The 16,675-nt window shown below is 42.5% G+C and overlaps 1 protein-coding gene across 9 annotated transcripts in view; it reads right to left on the reverse strand.

The window, feature by feature from the left end:
* psd3l (pleckstrin and Sec7 domain containing 3, like) overlaps nt 1–16,675 on the reverse strand; it is a 162,594-nt gene that overhangs the window by 13,065 nt on the left and 132,854 nt on the right. For all 9 annotated transcript variants that reach the window (XM_014144526.2, XM_014144518.2, XM_014144552.2 and 6 more), the window contains 4 exons: nt 10,575–10,756; nt 8,668–8,738; nt 2,579–2,736; nt 1,752–1,896 (listed from right to left, as the gene is read on the reverse strand). In XM_014144526.2, coding sequence (XP_014000001.2) covers nt 1,752–1,896; nt 2,579–2,736; nt 8,668–8,738; nt 10,575–10,756 — 556 coding nt within the window. The remainder of the gene's footprint in view (nt 1–1,751; nt 1,897–2,578; nt 2,737–8,667; nt 8,739–10,574; nt 10,757–16,675) is intronic.

Genomic DNA, 16,675 nt, shown 5'->3' on the forward strand with positions numbered 1-16,675 from the left:
ACGGTTTTTCTTTATTTTTACAATTTTTTTTATGTTGTAGAATAATAGTGAAGACATCAAAACTATAAAATAGTTTGGAATATGGAATCATGTAGTAACCCAAAAAATTGATTCTTCAAAGTAGCCACCCTATGCCTTTACAGCTTTGCACACTCTTGGCATTCCCTCTGCCAGCTTCATGAGGTAGACACCATGAGGTAGACACCATCATTACTTTAAGACATGAAGGTCAGTCAATCCGGGAAATTTCAAGAACCTCGAAAGTATCTTCAAGTGCAGTAGCAAAAATCATCAAGCGCTATGATGAAACTGGCTCTCATGAGGACCGCCACAGGAAAGGAAGACCCAGAGTTACCTCTGTTGCAGAGGATAAGTTCATTAGAGTTACCAGCCTCAGAAATTGCAGCCCAAATAAATGCTACAGAGTTCAAACAGACATCTCAACATGGGCTCCTGAGTGGCGCAGCGGTCTAAGGCACTGCATCTCAGTGCAAGAGGCGTCACTAAAGTACCTGGTTCGATTCCAGGCTCTATCACACCCGGCAGTGATTGTGAGTTCTGTAGAGCAGTGTTGTCCGGGTTTGGCCATCATTGTAAATAAGAATTTGTACTTAACTGACTTGCCTAGTTAAATAAAGGTTAAATAAAAATAAACTGTTCAGTTAAATATTTAACCTTTATTTAACTAGGCAAGTTAGTTGAGAACAAATTCTTATTTTCAATGACGGCCTAGGAACAGTGGATTAACTGTTCAGGGGTAGAACGACAGATTTTTCATCTTGTCAGCTCGGGGATTCGATCTTGCAAGCTTTCGGTTACTAGTCCAACGCTCTAACCACTAGGCTACCTGCCGCCCCAATCAGGCCTTCATGGACAAATTGCTGCAAAGAAACCACTACTAAAGCACACCAATAAGAAGAACAGACTTGCTTGGGTCAAGAACAACGAGCAATGGACATTAGACCAGTGGAAATCTGTCCTTTGGTCTGATGAGTCCAAATTTGAGATTTTTGGTTCCAATTGCTGTGTCTTTAAGACGCAGTTGGTGAACGGATGATCTCCGCTTGTGTGGTTCCCACCGTGAAGCATGGAGGAGGAGGTGTGATGGTGCTTTCCTGGTGACACTGATTTATTTAGAATTCAAGGCACACTTAACCAGCATGGCTACCATAGCATTCTGTAGCGATACACCATCCCATCTGGTTTGGACTTGATGGGACTATCATTTGTTTTTCAACAGAACAATGACCCAACACACCTCCAGGCTGTGTAAGGGCTATTTGACCAAGAAGGTGAGTGATCGAGTGCTGCGACAGATGACCTGGCCTCCACAATCACCCGACCTCAACCCAACCGAGATGGTTTGGGATGAGTCGGACCGCAGAGTGAAGGAAAAGCAGCCAACAAGTGCTCAGCATATGTGGGAACTCCTTCAAGACTGTTGGAAAACCATTACAGGTGAAGCTGGTTGAGAAAATGCCAAGATTGTGCAAAGATGTTATCAAGGCAAAGGACAGCTACTTTGAAGAATCTAAAATATATATTTGGATTTGTTTAACACTTTTTTGGTTACTACATGATTTCATATGTGTTATTTCATAGTTTTGATGGTCTTCCCTATTATTCTACAATGTAGAAAATAGTACAAATAAAGAAAAACCATTGAATGAGTAGGTGTGTCCAAACATTGGACTGGTACTGTAGGTAACGGTGATATTCCAGAGGTGGTGGTTCTTGAGGCTCTACCGTACCTGTGACATCCTCGTGGTGGTGGCCGGTAGCAGTGGACGGCTGAATTTCTTCTGAGAGCCAATGGCAGCAGGGAACGAGGGGGCAGAGAACATGGCCGCCACAGAGTTGACTACTCTGATCCAAGAGTCCATTTCCTCTGGGCTCCTGTTGGGAAACAGAGACAAATAAACAACTTACAAATGCAACCATTTGCTTTGAGACTTTATATGGGAACATTTTGAATAAAACATAGCTTTGGTATTCAACCAAATTCAGGCTAAAGCCGCAAACAATTTCCCCTGGAATAGCAATGTGTTAGGTTGTGATGAGGAAAAGAATCGTTCAAAGTTGATAGAGTAAGGTGAACTACATAGAAATACAACCCAACTGTGCCACTGTTCATTTAAGCATCATGGAAGCACATCCCAGGAGGAGGTCCTATCTTCTTCATTGATAAGCACCTCTATTAGGCACCTGGAATATTCCATGATGAGGGAACAAAGGAAACCAAGAACAATAGACTTTGGACAGAGTAATGGCCGAGACAAATGGATTTTCACTGCGCTTGAAGCCAAGCGTGAAATGACATGTTGCTTCCAGAAGTGGTCCTTCTCTCCCTCGTCTCTCTAGCTCTACTGGAAATAATGCTGGCTTTGTTTTGCAGCAGTAAATTGTGCCACCTGATGGCAGCGGTCGCCGGTGGTGCAATTTACGGATAAAAAGTTGCCCCTAGACGCTCATCTGGGGGTCAGTTTTGCATTTCTCCCACTAATGGTTCAGCTTAGAATTGGAGGGAAAGCTGATCCTAGATCACCCTAGGGTAAACTTCACTCCGGAGCCAACTTACTGGGCCTGGAAGAGGAAGACCCTCCAGTCGGCTGTCTTGAGCTTGAGCACGTTGGGCTTCTTCTCGTAGTCCACGGCTTTGATGGACAAGGCGTGGTGGACGCTGATGGCATTCTTTAGGTCCTCCTCTGAGAGGGCCTTCTCAGCCTTGTACTCGTCCTGTGGGAGGGTAGGAGACAACAGAAATCAGGCATTGGGTCACACACCCCTACACTGCACAAGAAACCAGTTGGATGTAATCATATGACATTTTCTCAACCAGAAAAACAGTTCACAACCATAAAGTAACGTCATGTCTCACTGTTCCATTTTTCCCACTGGGTAAATGATACCATCATGGCTGGCTCTAAGTCGGCGATGGTTCGGGGGGCCAGAAAAAAAAATGTACACTGTGAATTGACCACCACTAAGCCCCCAAATAGATTGTATTTCAAAATAATAATAACATTGAGACACGATCACATCTTTCTTTGTGGGAATACTTGGATAGAGATTTCCTAAATTATTATTTTTTTGCCCAGAACGACAGAATAAAAAAAAAAAAACTAGGGGGGCAAAAAAATATATCACTGCCTGTTGACAACCCCTGCTCTAAACCTTCTCCAGAAGAGTGCATTGTCCAGCCATATATATATATATATGGATTTCTTCCATTATATATTAATGACAATTACAACAATACTGAATGAACACTTATCTTAACGTAATATAATACATCAATAAAACATATGAAAGCTGGTGGTTCCTTTAGCATGAGTTTTCAATATTCCCAGTTAAGAAGTTTTAGGTTGTAGTTATTATAGGAGTTATAGGACTATTTCTCTCTATACCATTTGTATTTCATATACCTTTGACTATTGGATGTTCTTATAGACTTCTTATAGGCTTGAAGTCAAACAGCTCAATGCTTGAAGCACAGCGAAGAGCTGCTGGCAAATGCAGGAAAGTGCTGTTTGAATGAATGCTTACGAGCCTGCTGCTGCCTACCACCGATCAGTCAGACTGCTCTATCAAATCATAGACTTAATTATAATATAATAAACACAGAAATACAAGCCTTAGGTCATTAATATTATAATTTCGAAAACAAAACGTTTATTCTTTCAGTGAAATACGGAACCGTTCTGTATTTATCTAACGGGTGGCATCCTTAAGTCTAAATGTTCCTGTTACATTGCACAACCTTCAATGTTATGTCATAATTATGTAAAATTCTGGCAAATTAATTACGGTCTTTGTTAGGAAGAAATGGTCTTCACACAGTTCGCAACGAGCCAGGCGGCCCAAACTGCTGCATATACCCCGACTCTGCTTGCACTGAACGTAAGAGAAGTAACAATTTCCCTAGTTACAATAAATTAATGTTAGCAAGCAATATTAACTAAATATGCAGGTTTAAAAAAAATATACTTGTGTATTGATTTTAAGAAAGGCATTGATGTATATGGTTAGGTACACATTGGTGCCATGACAGTGCATTTTTCGCGAACGCGCTTGTTAAATCGTCACCCGTTTGGCAAAGTAGGCTGTGATTTGATGATAAATTAACAGGCACCGCATTGATTATATGCAACGCAGGACAAGCTAGATAAACTAGTAATATCATCAACCATGTGTAGTTAACTAGTGATTATGATTGATTGATTGTTTTTTATAAGATAAGTTTAATGCTAGCTAGCAACTTACCTTGGCTCCTTGCTACACTTGCGTAACAGGTGGTCAGCCTGCACGCAGTCTCCTCGTGGAGTGCAATGTAATCGGCCCCCAAAACTGACGATTACCGATTGTTATGAAAACTTGAAATCGGCCCTAATTAAATCAGCCATGCCGATTAATCGGTCGACCTCTAGCACCAATCCAATGCTTTTAAATGCAACAGGAGGGAGTGAATGATACGAATGTAACCCATGGCCTTCTGTGTAGGCCAGTGTGAAGTTTATGAAACCTTTTTGTTTTGTGTCATAAAATAGTTCCTCGAGTGACCCCTCACGGCATACAAAACTCCAATGACACAGAAAAGTGACTCAGGATGGCTCAAAAGATGACAAAGTAGTTGAAATGACTCCATAAACAAATGTAACTTGACGAGACAGAGGTGTCTGAATACGAGGGGTGGGGATTAATATGAAATCACCTCACACCTTTGTACCTCAATGCATTGACAGATGTGTGGAGAATGGTAAACAGTATTGACTGGGGTGTTGATAATGCATTGACAGATGTGTGGAGAATGGTAAACAGTATTGACTGGGGTGTTGATAATGCATTGACAGATGTGTGGAGAATGGTAAACAGTATTGACTGGGGTGCTGATAATGCATTGACAGATGTGTGGAGAATGGTAAACAGTATTGACTGGGGTGCTGATAATGCATTGACAGATGTGTGGAGAATGGTAAACAGTATTGACTGGGGTGTTGATAATGCATTGACAGATGTGTGGAGAATGGTAAACAGTATTGACTGGGGTGTTGATAATGCATTGACAGATGTGTGGAGAATGGTAAACAGTATTGACTGGGGTGCTGATAACAGTAAATCTGTCAGGTGGCATATCAAGGTTAGAGTTTCTAATTTAGCCTAACATCCCCAAGATTCAATAGGTTACAATTGGCCATTTAGCCTTAATAGGTTACGGTTGATCATTTGACTAACATCCCTAAGCTTCAATAGGTTACGGTCGATCATTTAGCATTAGTAGGTTACAGTTGATCATTTGCATGAGATTCAATATTCCTGCCGTCTATGGCAATACATGGAAAAGTTTAGTCATTCTGAATTTATCATCTAGAGCCCTGCCGGTCATCCTTCACCAACAATAATTCAAAGCAGTGTCGTTTTTCAATACCATGCAGATTCATTCATTAAAATCACCATTACTACACATAATCTTCCCCATATATTTTTCTTCCAAATACAATACAAAATATCCTAGAGTCGACAGTAAAACACCAGTCTAACACCACAGCGTCCGCCACTAATACACCAGTCTCTTACAGTAAAACACCAGTCTCTTACAGTAAAACACCAGTCTCTTACAGTAAAACACCAGTCTCTTACACCAGTCTCTTACAGTAAAACACCAGTCTCTTACAGTAAAACACCAGTCTCTTACAGTAAAACACCAGTCTCTTACAGTAAAACACTAAAGTCTACAGTAAAACACACGGCATCAGATCAAGATAATAGGAAACTGGAATAGGACACAGAAAAATTGATTAACACAACCAGTCTTTTTTGCACTGCAATAAAACTGCACTTGAAGCCTCTACAAGTGCACACTCCATCCAATTTACACCATAGAAAGTTCATAACTATGTCAACAAGCGGAATGCACTATTTTGACCCTCACTTCGGTTATAAAACAGTTGAACCGTTATGCTGAAATATGCATCAGGATTTACATTATTCAGATATGTAGGAGTACTGGAAACCTTTTATCTTTAAAGGAGCCTTCCATACATCTCCAGAGCATAATGTTTCGTAAGAAGTATTACTGAATTTCAGGAGTAGTTTATGTAACTTCCTGTGTGTGATGTACTAAAGGGAAGTGCAATTGACCTCTGCCAGTCGTGATTGTCACTCAGTGTTCTCAGGTGTTGTGATGAGTCCTAGAGCTGGTGGCAAGTCCTCACTACCTCCACATGTCACTGGAGTTCACATTATAAACGTAGGACAAATTATTCTCTGCTACCCAGAGCCTATTGACGAGGCACACAAATTTATTTGCGGTGATTGCTACTCCAAAGTTAATGTAGCTGCAACGTCATTGATCATTAGCCGACAATACCACAGCAACCTCTTGCAGCCAGGCATCAAAATCAGCACACAGAAGTAGAAACGCAATCTTCAACACTGCCGGTTTCCTAGCCATTTCCAATCTGTGCTTTGCAGCGGCACCAGGCTACAGAGCAGCGGCACCAGGCTACAGAGCAGCGGCACCAGGCTACAGAGCAGCGGCACCAGGCTACAGAGCAGCGGCACCAGGCTACAGAGCAGCGGCACCAGGCTACAGAGCAGCGGCACCAGGCTACAGAGCAGCGGCACCAGGCTACAGAGCAGCGGCACCAGGCTACAGAGCAGCGGCACCAGGCTACAGAGCAGCGGCACCAGGCTACAGAGCAGCGGCACCAGGCTACAGAGCAGCGGCACCAGGCTACAGACCACATCTGTCACTAGGGATTGAAATCAGTCACAAGGTGGAAAAAGTTCTCCAAACCGCCGATGGGTTTGAACCATGTTTAGCATGATAAGGTTTTAATAAGGACCATGTTTAGCATGATAAGGTTTTAAAATTAATTAATGAATATCAGCATCTGCAGTAGAATATTGGATTACATTTTAATATCTGAAGTGACAGACAAAATGTTTCCAAATGTAAAATGACGGTATCATGCTAAACATGGTTAGCATCGGTTAGTGATGTGGTAAGCAGAATGGATGCTGGTCACAAGAGCAGTGACATGTTGACTGGTCCCATCTGTAGCCATTAGAGACCATCCATGCTGGAATAATTAAGTTGCTCTGGTTGGTAACGTAAGAAGACTCATTATAACAATAACTTCCCCTCCCAAAACGGACAGACAGAGATGGGGTGTTTGACTGCCAGAGAACAACAAAATAATACAAGCGCCTTTTTTTTTGCCTTGGCAGTGGCATTTGGGTTGTGTGCCGAAGTGTCACTGTACCATACCAGAAGGTTTTGCAACAGTAGACAAAAATCTGTATTCTTAACTGTGTTCTCAATTTCAGGTCATTAAAGTCCTTCAAAACATTTTCTCCCTACTGAACATGACTGTGTCCTCACAAGCAGCTTAGCTGCAGCATTGGACATGATATCTGCTCTGCACTGATCCTGGCCCAGAGAGGACCAATGTGGGTTGACTCTGTGCCTATCTGGCAGTACAGACAGTAAGAGCTGGCCTAGGATCAGGGGTTTGATAAGGTTGGAAAAAGGGATACAAATTTCAGTAAATTTCGCTGCCGACTAACAGACCCTCAATAACCGGTCAACGAACAGTAACCCGACCAACAGAAAATACGATGCATGCATACAAAGAGCCATTAACACAGCTGAATGGAAACGTGCAACAATAGCAAGCCTATCGTCTTCCAGTCAAAAGGCTATAATGTTATTATTGAACATGCAACTGCTGTAACGAAGCAACTAATAAAACGACATTTGCCAAAATGCAATTAGCAGGAGAACTGTTCTTAACAGTTCACCTAATGCGAGAGCTTCCATGTGTGACAGAGATTAAAATACCCCTTAGAAACTTAGAGGGGGAATCTAATAGCAACAAGGATGGTTTACTAATATGACTAGGATTGTGCCTTTGGCTTCTGGACAACGGAAGAAAGGTGATATGAAAGCGAATAGAACAGGAGAGAAATGCTGGTTAACGGCACGAGGAAGTCCTTAGAAAATAATTGCGCGCCTTCTGTTGACTACAGCCTATGCACTCGAATGGCGAATGCGAGGCGTACTTTAATCACGAGTTGAGATTGAGAAATAAAAATAGCTCTTTTTAAATCGTGGTAATCAACAGTTTAACACACCATCGCATTAACAATTGTAGTTTGCTGCACAATGACCGGGCTTACTATTAACGAAAATACCCACCCGCCAATTTAATTCAACTAAATTATGCAAATTAACCTTTAGACCGATATGCATGACCGGTCAAATGTATTTTCGGCGGCTAACCGATTAACGGTTTACTATTAACATCCCTAGTTGGAAACATATGGGTAGTAATATGGAACTATGTGCACTGTGTGGAACATATGTTGTTAATAAAATTATTAGCAACATTTAATGCTATTTACATTTACAGAACAACTTACAGGAGCAATAAGGGTTAAGTGCCTTGCTCAATGGCAGATAGACAGATGTTTCACCTAGTCGAACCAGCAACGTTTCGGTTACTGGCCAAACGCTCCTAACCGCTAGGCTACCTGCCGTCCCATGAATGGACAAATAGAATGGACATAGTCAACTCAGTGTCATCAATGACATGTTATCCTGAGCAATGACCACAAATGTTACAGAAAGCTTAATTCAAGGTGGTATACATAGCATTGTATTACCTTCTGCAGGTAGAGGATCATTCCTTTGAGAACAGCATAGAATGTTTTCCAGCCTCGCTTTCCTCTTGGTGCTGGAAAATGAAGGGGGACATTTTAGTGAGCAACATATCATTTTAAAAGAGAATTATGATTATTAGGTACAGTATTATTTGTGTAGGAGCACAAGTAATGTTCAATTGCAATTTCATCTCAAATCTGTTGTGTTAATCACTGATACGATCTGTTTCAGTGTTGGGGACAATCATTTAATTCCAGTCAAATAAGGAATTCATGTAGAGACATTTCTGTGAGGAATTGGAATGGAATCAAGCCCAGTTATGGAATTAATTTCAGGTCTGCCCCATTACTTTAAAATCCTTCTTTCATGATTTTGACTTCACCAACTGATCAAAACAAAACCCAAATCAGATTATGAACAATTCAGCGTGACTCAAAAGTTATCTAAATCATTCAGTTGGAAGAAAAAAATAATAATAATAATAATAATAATTAAAAAAAGTGTATTTTCAGCCGTGCCACTCTCGTGTGGGACATGGCATTCATACCGAACAGTGCCTAGGGCTGCATCCTAAATTACACCCCATTCCTTTAACTGTTGACCATGGCCCATAGAGTGCACTATATAGGGAGTAGGGTGCCATTTGGGAAGCAGACCTAGAGTCCAAAGTTGGGAGAATCTCGTCTCTAGCTGGTCATAATGTTGCGTCTGGACTACAGCAGCCCTGTGGGACAACGACGTGCATTCTTACAGGGCATCATGTGATTAGCGGGGATCAGAAATGAGTTGACACTCGTAACCAGAGCTGCTTTTAAACTACATTGTGGTCCCAGCATGGAATGGAATAGGAAGTTAATAACCGTCCAGGGGTATGGAAAATATTGGAGGAATGGTCTTAGACTGTTTGGAATGTTCCTGGCTTGGATTAATGTACCTGAAACCGGCCTGCTCTGAAAGGCATCACGATGACCAGAGAGACTGATACTTGAGAGGGCTTCATTTTGGGTGACTTATCTCCCACGAGCTGTGTCCAGAATTTAAATAGGCCATTGTAAAAAATCTACATGGTGTACATATAAACCTCCACGACAGGACCTGATACAGAATACTAAACATTTATCAAAGACATTAATCAAGCAGCTTCTAACACTTTCTTAACCGGTGACCTCTCGTTTCATGCTATATATTTCAATATATTTACTATCAGTTGGAAAGTCATCGTGGTATCTTGGAAGTAAATTAAACTCTTGTATAAAAACGGCAGGTTACCCTGTGCAGCAGATATTGACTGTAATCTGGATGGTTTTCTGCAGGCATAAAGCGCAGTGCTAATAAGTCAGCAGGTAAAGTCATTAGAGCCCAGAGATAAATGGATGTGAAACACCAACACCATCCATTCTCGTCGGGTTAGCCGGCAGACTCTGCATCTAAAGTGCACCCGTTAGGGGTTTCACATTACGCAGCAATTATATTAATGACCTATTTGTCTCCTCTGTTTCCAGACACACATCACAATCTGAAGGTGGAGGTGGAATCTGGAGCTTCAGACAGGGAAATCGGCCATTACGGGGAACCCAGAGAGCAGAGGTTTCGTCACAACGCTTAGTCTTTCAACCGAGAGGCTGCAGCAAATCAGCATTTCAAAAAGCCCCAGAATCCCATGCCTCATTAGAATGGTATAAATTTGAAAAAATATGTTTCTCTGACTGAGGCTAGTTAGGAACCCACAGAATGCTAATAATAACCTGAGTGGGCGTATGAAATACATGCTGAGCACAGCGCCATTTTAAATGCCGTGTTACATACTGTATGTAGGGGACATTTAAAAATGGTCCGGCTTGGGTTCATCTGAAGGCATACTTCAAAAGAACACTGAGAAAAATCGGTCTAAGACTCATTGATCACTTACTTTTCTTGCCGTCCATGTCGGCGTGGATTTTGCGGGCCAGGAAGCCTGTTTTGTAGACTGCGGCGTTGGGGTCGTGGGCAATGTCCAGGAAGGGGTTACTGCCACTGCTGATCCGCGTGATACTTTTATTGTCCTTGTTGTCTGCCAGCTCAGACAGAGACTTCTTCAGCTCATCTCCATCTCTGGAAATAAAACCGACAAATAGGATTCTGTGTTACAGATGTTGGCTAGGTAAGAGGCATGCTAACTTTGATCATACTCCCTGAATGGATAGAGGCAATTTGGCTTTTTTCGCTTCCCATCATTTGGGTTATTTTCTAGTGGAACAGAGGCTGTGCTTTTGGAGCTTTCTCGTCGTTTCCATTGATGCCGATTCCAAACAGTTCAAAAGCTAGTTTCTCAAGCTGTTGATCATCATGGAACTTAACACTTAGCTTTCACATACTGCATCCAATTGCCATTTTGACTTTTACCATGACTGACTAGTAGTATATCCTAGGGTTTCCCAAACTCAGTCCAGCCCCCCCCCCAGCGCATCAAGTTTTGATTATTTAAATCAGATACGTAGTGCTAGGGCAAAAACCAAAACATGCAGGAAAAAGTTCGGGAAACCCTGGGACATCCTACTGAACCACGCCGCTGTCGTAGTACATCCTACTGAACCACGCCGCTGTCGTAGTACATCCTACTGAACCACGCCGCTGTCGTAGTACATCCTACTGAACCACTCCGCTGTCGTAGTACATCCTACTGAACCACTCCGCTGTCGTAGTACATCCTACTGAACCACTCCGCTGTCGTAGTACATCCTACTGAACCACTCCGCTGTCGTAGTACATCCTACTGAACCACTCCGCTGTCGTAGTACATCCTACTGAACCACGCCGCTGTCGTAGTACATCCTACTGAACCACGCCGCTGTCGTAGTACATCCTACTGAACCACTCCGCTGTCGTAGTACATCCTACTGAACCACGCCGCTGTCGTAGTACATCCTACTGAACCACTCCGCTGTCGTAGTACATCCTACTGAACCACTCCGCTGTCGTAGTACATCCTACTGAACCACGCCGCTGTCGTAGTACATCCTACTGAACCACTCCGCTGTCGTAGTACATCCTACTGAACCACTCCGCTGTCGTAGTACATCCTACTGAACCACTCCGCTGTCGTAGTACATCCTACTGAACCACTCCGCTGTCGTAGTACATCCTACTGAACCACTCCGCTGTCGTAGTACATCCTACTGAACCACGCCGCTGTCGTAGTACATCCTACTGAACCACTCCGCTGTCGTAGTATATCCTACTGAACCACGCCGCTGTAGTAGTACATCCTACTGAACCACTCCGCTGTAGTAGTAAATGATGTACTATTGACCACTTAGAATGTTGTTTGGTGCTTTGTTGGCGTGCTATGCTTTCACTAGGGGACTCACAGTGGGGGTGTTTGTGCAGTCGGAACAGCAGCCCCAGTCAGACGGCTCTACTAACAGCACCCTGTCCGCCTTCATCACAATCAATTCTGGAACCTCCGTGTCATGGCACACCATGGTGCACACACACAATCACTGGGTAGTACAGCACCACACACAGGACACAATGCCATTACACCAATGAGTTTGATCTTTGAGAGTGTCAATTTCTATTCACGAACATGGAAGTCTAAATATGGTCTTGCTTATGGAACTGTTGGTCAAACACAGTTCTCAGTGAACAAAATGAAAAAGGATTAATGCAGTATTCCACCCAGACATTTAAAGAGCTAGTTACAGTGCCTGCCTAGTCATGGTCTACAGAACACCCTTGCACAAATGTCACATTCAACAGTCAAAGATCAGAGGAAGGTTATGAAATAATTCCAAGACATAAATATCCCTTTGAGTACGGTCACGTATGGTAATTACATCTGTGGATGAAGTATCATATCACCCAGACAGATCTGTCGACCATCCTAACTGAGTCGTGAAATGTTTATTTTTAGATTTAATCTTTATTTAACAAATTCTTATTTACAATGACGGCCTACCCCGGTCAAACCCTGACCTAGTCCGGACAACGCTGGGCCAATTGTGCACCGCCATATGGGACTCCTGATCACAGCCGTTTGTGACACAGCCCGGGATCGAACCAGGGTCTGTAGTGACGCCTATAGCACTGAGATAGTGCTTTAGACCGCTGCGCAACTCAGGTTGTAATGAATAAAACCTGTTCAGGGATATCACTGAGGCTAAAGGTGCTTTTAAAACAGCAACCGAGTTCATTGGCTGAGCGGTGAGAAAACTATGCATGGATCAACATCGCATTCACTCTACATTACTGGCCTGTATGACAAGACTGAGAAGGAGGAAGCCTGTGCTAAAGAAATCCAGTCCAAATCATCCATCCTGATTGCAACAAGGCCTTTAAGTAACACTGCAAGAGAACAGATTTAAAATGAAGGCAGCAAAATGTGACAACTGTGCATGGGTGTTCAGACTGTTCCCCCATAGGGACTGTATACGTCTTCACTATTATTCTACAATGTAGAAAAAAGTTAAAAAAATAAAAACCCTTGAATGAGTAGGTGTCCAAACTTCACTGGTACTGTATATACAGTGTATTCAGAAAGTATTCAGAACCCTTGATTTTTTCCATATTGTTACTTTAGAGCCTTATTCTAAAATTGATGATATTGTCCCCCCCTCATCAATCTACACACAATACCCCATAATGACAAAACAATAAATATCACTTTTACATAAGTATTCAGACCCTTTGCTCAAGCACCTTTAGCAGCAATTACAGCCTTGAGTATGACGCTACAAAATTGGCACACCTGTATTTGGGGAGTTTCTCCCATTCTTCTCTGCAAACCCTCTCAAACTCTGTCACGATGGATGGGGAGCGTTGCTGCACAGCTATTTTCAGGTCTCTCCAGAGGTGTTTGATCAGGTTCAAGTCCGGGCTCTGGCTGGGTCACTCAAGGACATTGAGACTTTTTGCGAAGCCACTCCTGAGTTGTCTTGGCTGTGTGCTTAGGGTCGTTGTCCTGTTGGAAGGTGAACCTTCACCCCAGACTGAAGTCCTGAGCACACTGGAGCAGGTTTTCATCAAGGATCTCTGTACTTTTCACGTTCATCTTCCCCTTGATCCTTACTAGTCTCCCAGTCCCTAACGCCGAAAAACATCCCCACAGAATGATGCTGCCACCACCATGCCTCACCGCCGGGATGGTGCCAGGTTTCCTCCAGGTGTGAGGCTTGGCATTCAGGCCAAAGAGTTCAATATTGGTTTCATCATACCAGAGAAGCTTGTATCTCATGGTCGGAGTCCTTTAGGTGTCTTAAAGCAAACTCCAAGCAGGCTGTCGTGACTTTTACTGAGGAGTGGCTTCCGTCTGGCCACGCCACCATAAAGGTCTGATTGGAGGAGTGCTGCAGAGATGGTTGTGTTTCTGGAAGGTTCTTCCATCTCCACAGAGGAACTGGAGCTCTGTCAGAGTGTCCATCAGGTTCTTGGTCACCTCCCTGACCAACGAAGGCCCTTCTCCCCCGATTGCTCAGTTTGGCCGGGCGGCCAGCTCTAAGAAGAGTCTTGGTGGTTCCAAACTTCTTCCATTTAAGAATGATGGTGGCCACTGTGTTCTTGGGGACCTTCAATGCTGCAGCTATTTTTTGGTATCTTTCCCCAGATCTGTGCCTCGACACAATCCTGTCTCGAAGCTCGTCGGTCAATCCCTTCGACCTCATGTCTTGGTTTTTGCTCTGACATGAACTGTCAATTGTGGGACCTTATATAGACAGGTGTGTGACTTCCCAAATCATTCCCAATAACTTGAATTTACCACAGGTGGACTCCAATCAAGTTGTAGAAACATCAAGGATGATCAATGGAAACAGGATGCACCTGAGCTACATTTTGAGTCTCATAGCAAAGTGTCTGAATACATATATATATATATACACACACACACACACACACACACACACACACACACGTCTAAACAGTTTTCGCTTTGTCATTATGGGGTATTGTATGCAGATTGTTAAGAACATTGTTTTATTTCATCAATTTTAGAATAAGGCTGTAATGTAACCAAACGTGGAAAAGGGAAGGAGTCTGAATACTTTCCGCATGCACTCTACATGTATTTTTATACATCTTACCATTGGCAATTTGCTACGTAGGTTGCTAAACCACAGATTATTATTTATTTTTTTACCTGTTTTGACTGTGTTCCCGTGGTATTTGGGGTCATGGAATATGGTCAGACTATTGGACACTCACAGGTAGAAAAACATTTGTTCCTTTAAAAAGTTCCTTCAGACATAATTGTCTGGTTTTCTGGTTGAGAGGTCATATAAACAGATTAACAAACTAGTCTCTATTAGAACCAAGTAATGGTTTTCATGACTGGATTAGGACCAGATCCCGAGGAAGACTTATTCTGGTAGGTATCTGGTCATATACCCACATAACCTGATAAAGAAAAAACAAGTATAGAACCCGACCATGACATCATAAAATGCTTCTATGCAGCCAGATTAGAACCCGACCATGACATCATAAAATGCTTCTATGCAGCCAGATTAGAACCCGACCATGACATCATAAAATGCTTCTATGCAGCCAGATTAGAACCCGACCATGACATCATAAAATGCTTCTATGCAGCCAGATTAGAACCCGACCATGACATCATAAAATGCTTCTATGCAGCCAGTGTAGAACCTGACCATGACATAAAATGCATCATAATGGCATCATTACAACCTGTTTTTTTTGGAGCACTTCAAAGTGAGCTACAGTGTAATCATAATGTCCCATATTCAGTAATAGATCTTCTCATCACACACTCGCCTTGAGGTTTCAGAGTTGGCAGCAATTAAGCAACGTTAACAGATATGAGTTATTTGACCCAACAACAAAGGGATATGGGTAATAAATTGCTGTAATTGGACTGAACTTAGTTTTAGCACCTGTTTCCCCTGCATCTTCTGCAAAGTAGTTCAACACCAGGGAGTCTTTTGAGACAGAGTTATGGTATGACCGCACAATCTTTAAGATGCACTAGTAAATTATAGCAAAGCTATACATTTCCTCATGCACTTTCCCTTGTCTCATTATCTGACAGCCACACTCTGGAGTTGCCATGTCCATTTCGTTTAAATGCTATGCTCAAAAGACATACGATATGGGTTCCAACACTGCAATTGAGCCATGAACTCCCAAAACGTAGTGAAACAGTGAAACTATGAATACTTCTGAATCTTGACAAAAACAACTCCCCAAAAAGCCATAAGACTCCTACTAAATCTATTTTAGTGAACCTATTTCCTGCCTATTCCAGCAGGCCCACAGCGCTCACAAGGAATATGTTCTTATTAAAAGGCGAGCAGCTGTGGATCAGGAGCGCAGCCAAGCTTTGTGGGGCTGTGCTCAGGTCAGAAATGCTGCAGTGGGGCCATTACCTAAAACACCACTAAACGCATTCTGTAGATCGTCCGGGCTTCTTTTACACTGTTAACAGGTTTGAGAAACGACTCATATGATTGGCAGCTCACTTTTTGATCATCACTGCTGTGTAGTATACATGTGTTTAAAGTAGGCCTAGTTGATACTCGCAACAAACCAGAACTAAATATTGACATAACAGCTTTGAAGACAAGGCCACGAATTTGATCGGTGGCCTATTTTAATACCGGGACATATAAAACATTATTCAAAATACATAATCAAAACAATGAGGGACTGCCTTCAAAGTATCTGCAGGCTCTTCAAGAAAGACCGGTCTGATTTGATTGAAGAGACATCTTCTACAAGAGTCCTAATATAATTATTTTGGTATGGTTTTGAGCAAGCAATCTTCTCTCATACATGGATTTGTAAAATGTACTACTTGCTTAGTTACACTGGTCATGCCCTGACAGGGATGATTGCCGGACCTAGATTAAGCCTACTGTTGGAATCAAGCACTTCTAAATTAGTTTCTCCATTGAGCATGCTTTTTAGTCCAAGAACAGGATTCACCTGGTGTATCATGCTGAATATCGAAATTTGTCTATATGCCTTTGTATGTACATTCATGTGACGCAACAGAAAAACTGTTGCTGTGACAAC

The sequence above is a fragment of the Salmo salar genome, chromosome ssa01, assembly GCF_905237065.1.
Source record: "Salmo salar chromosome ssa01, Ssal_v3.1, whole genome shotgun sequence".
NCBI lineage: Eukaryota > Metazoa > Chordata > Actinopteri > Salmoniformes > Salmonidae > Salmo > Salmo salar.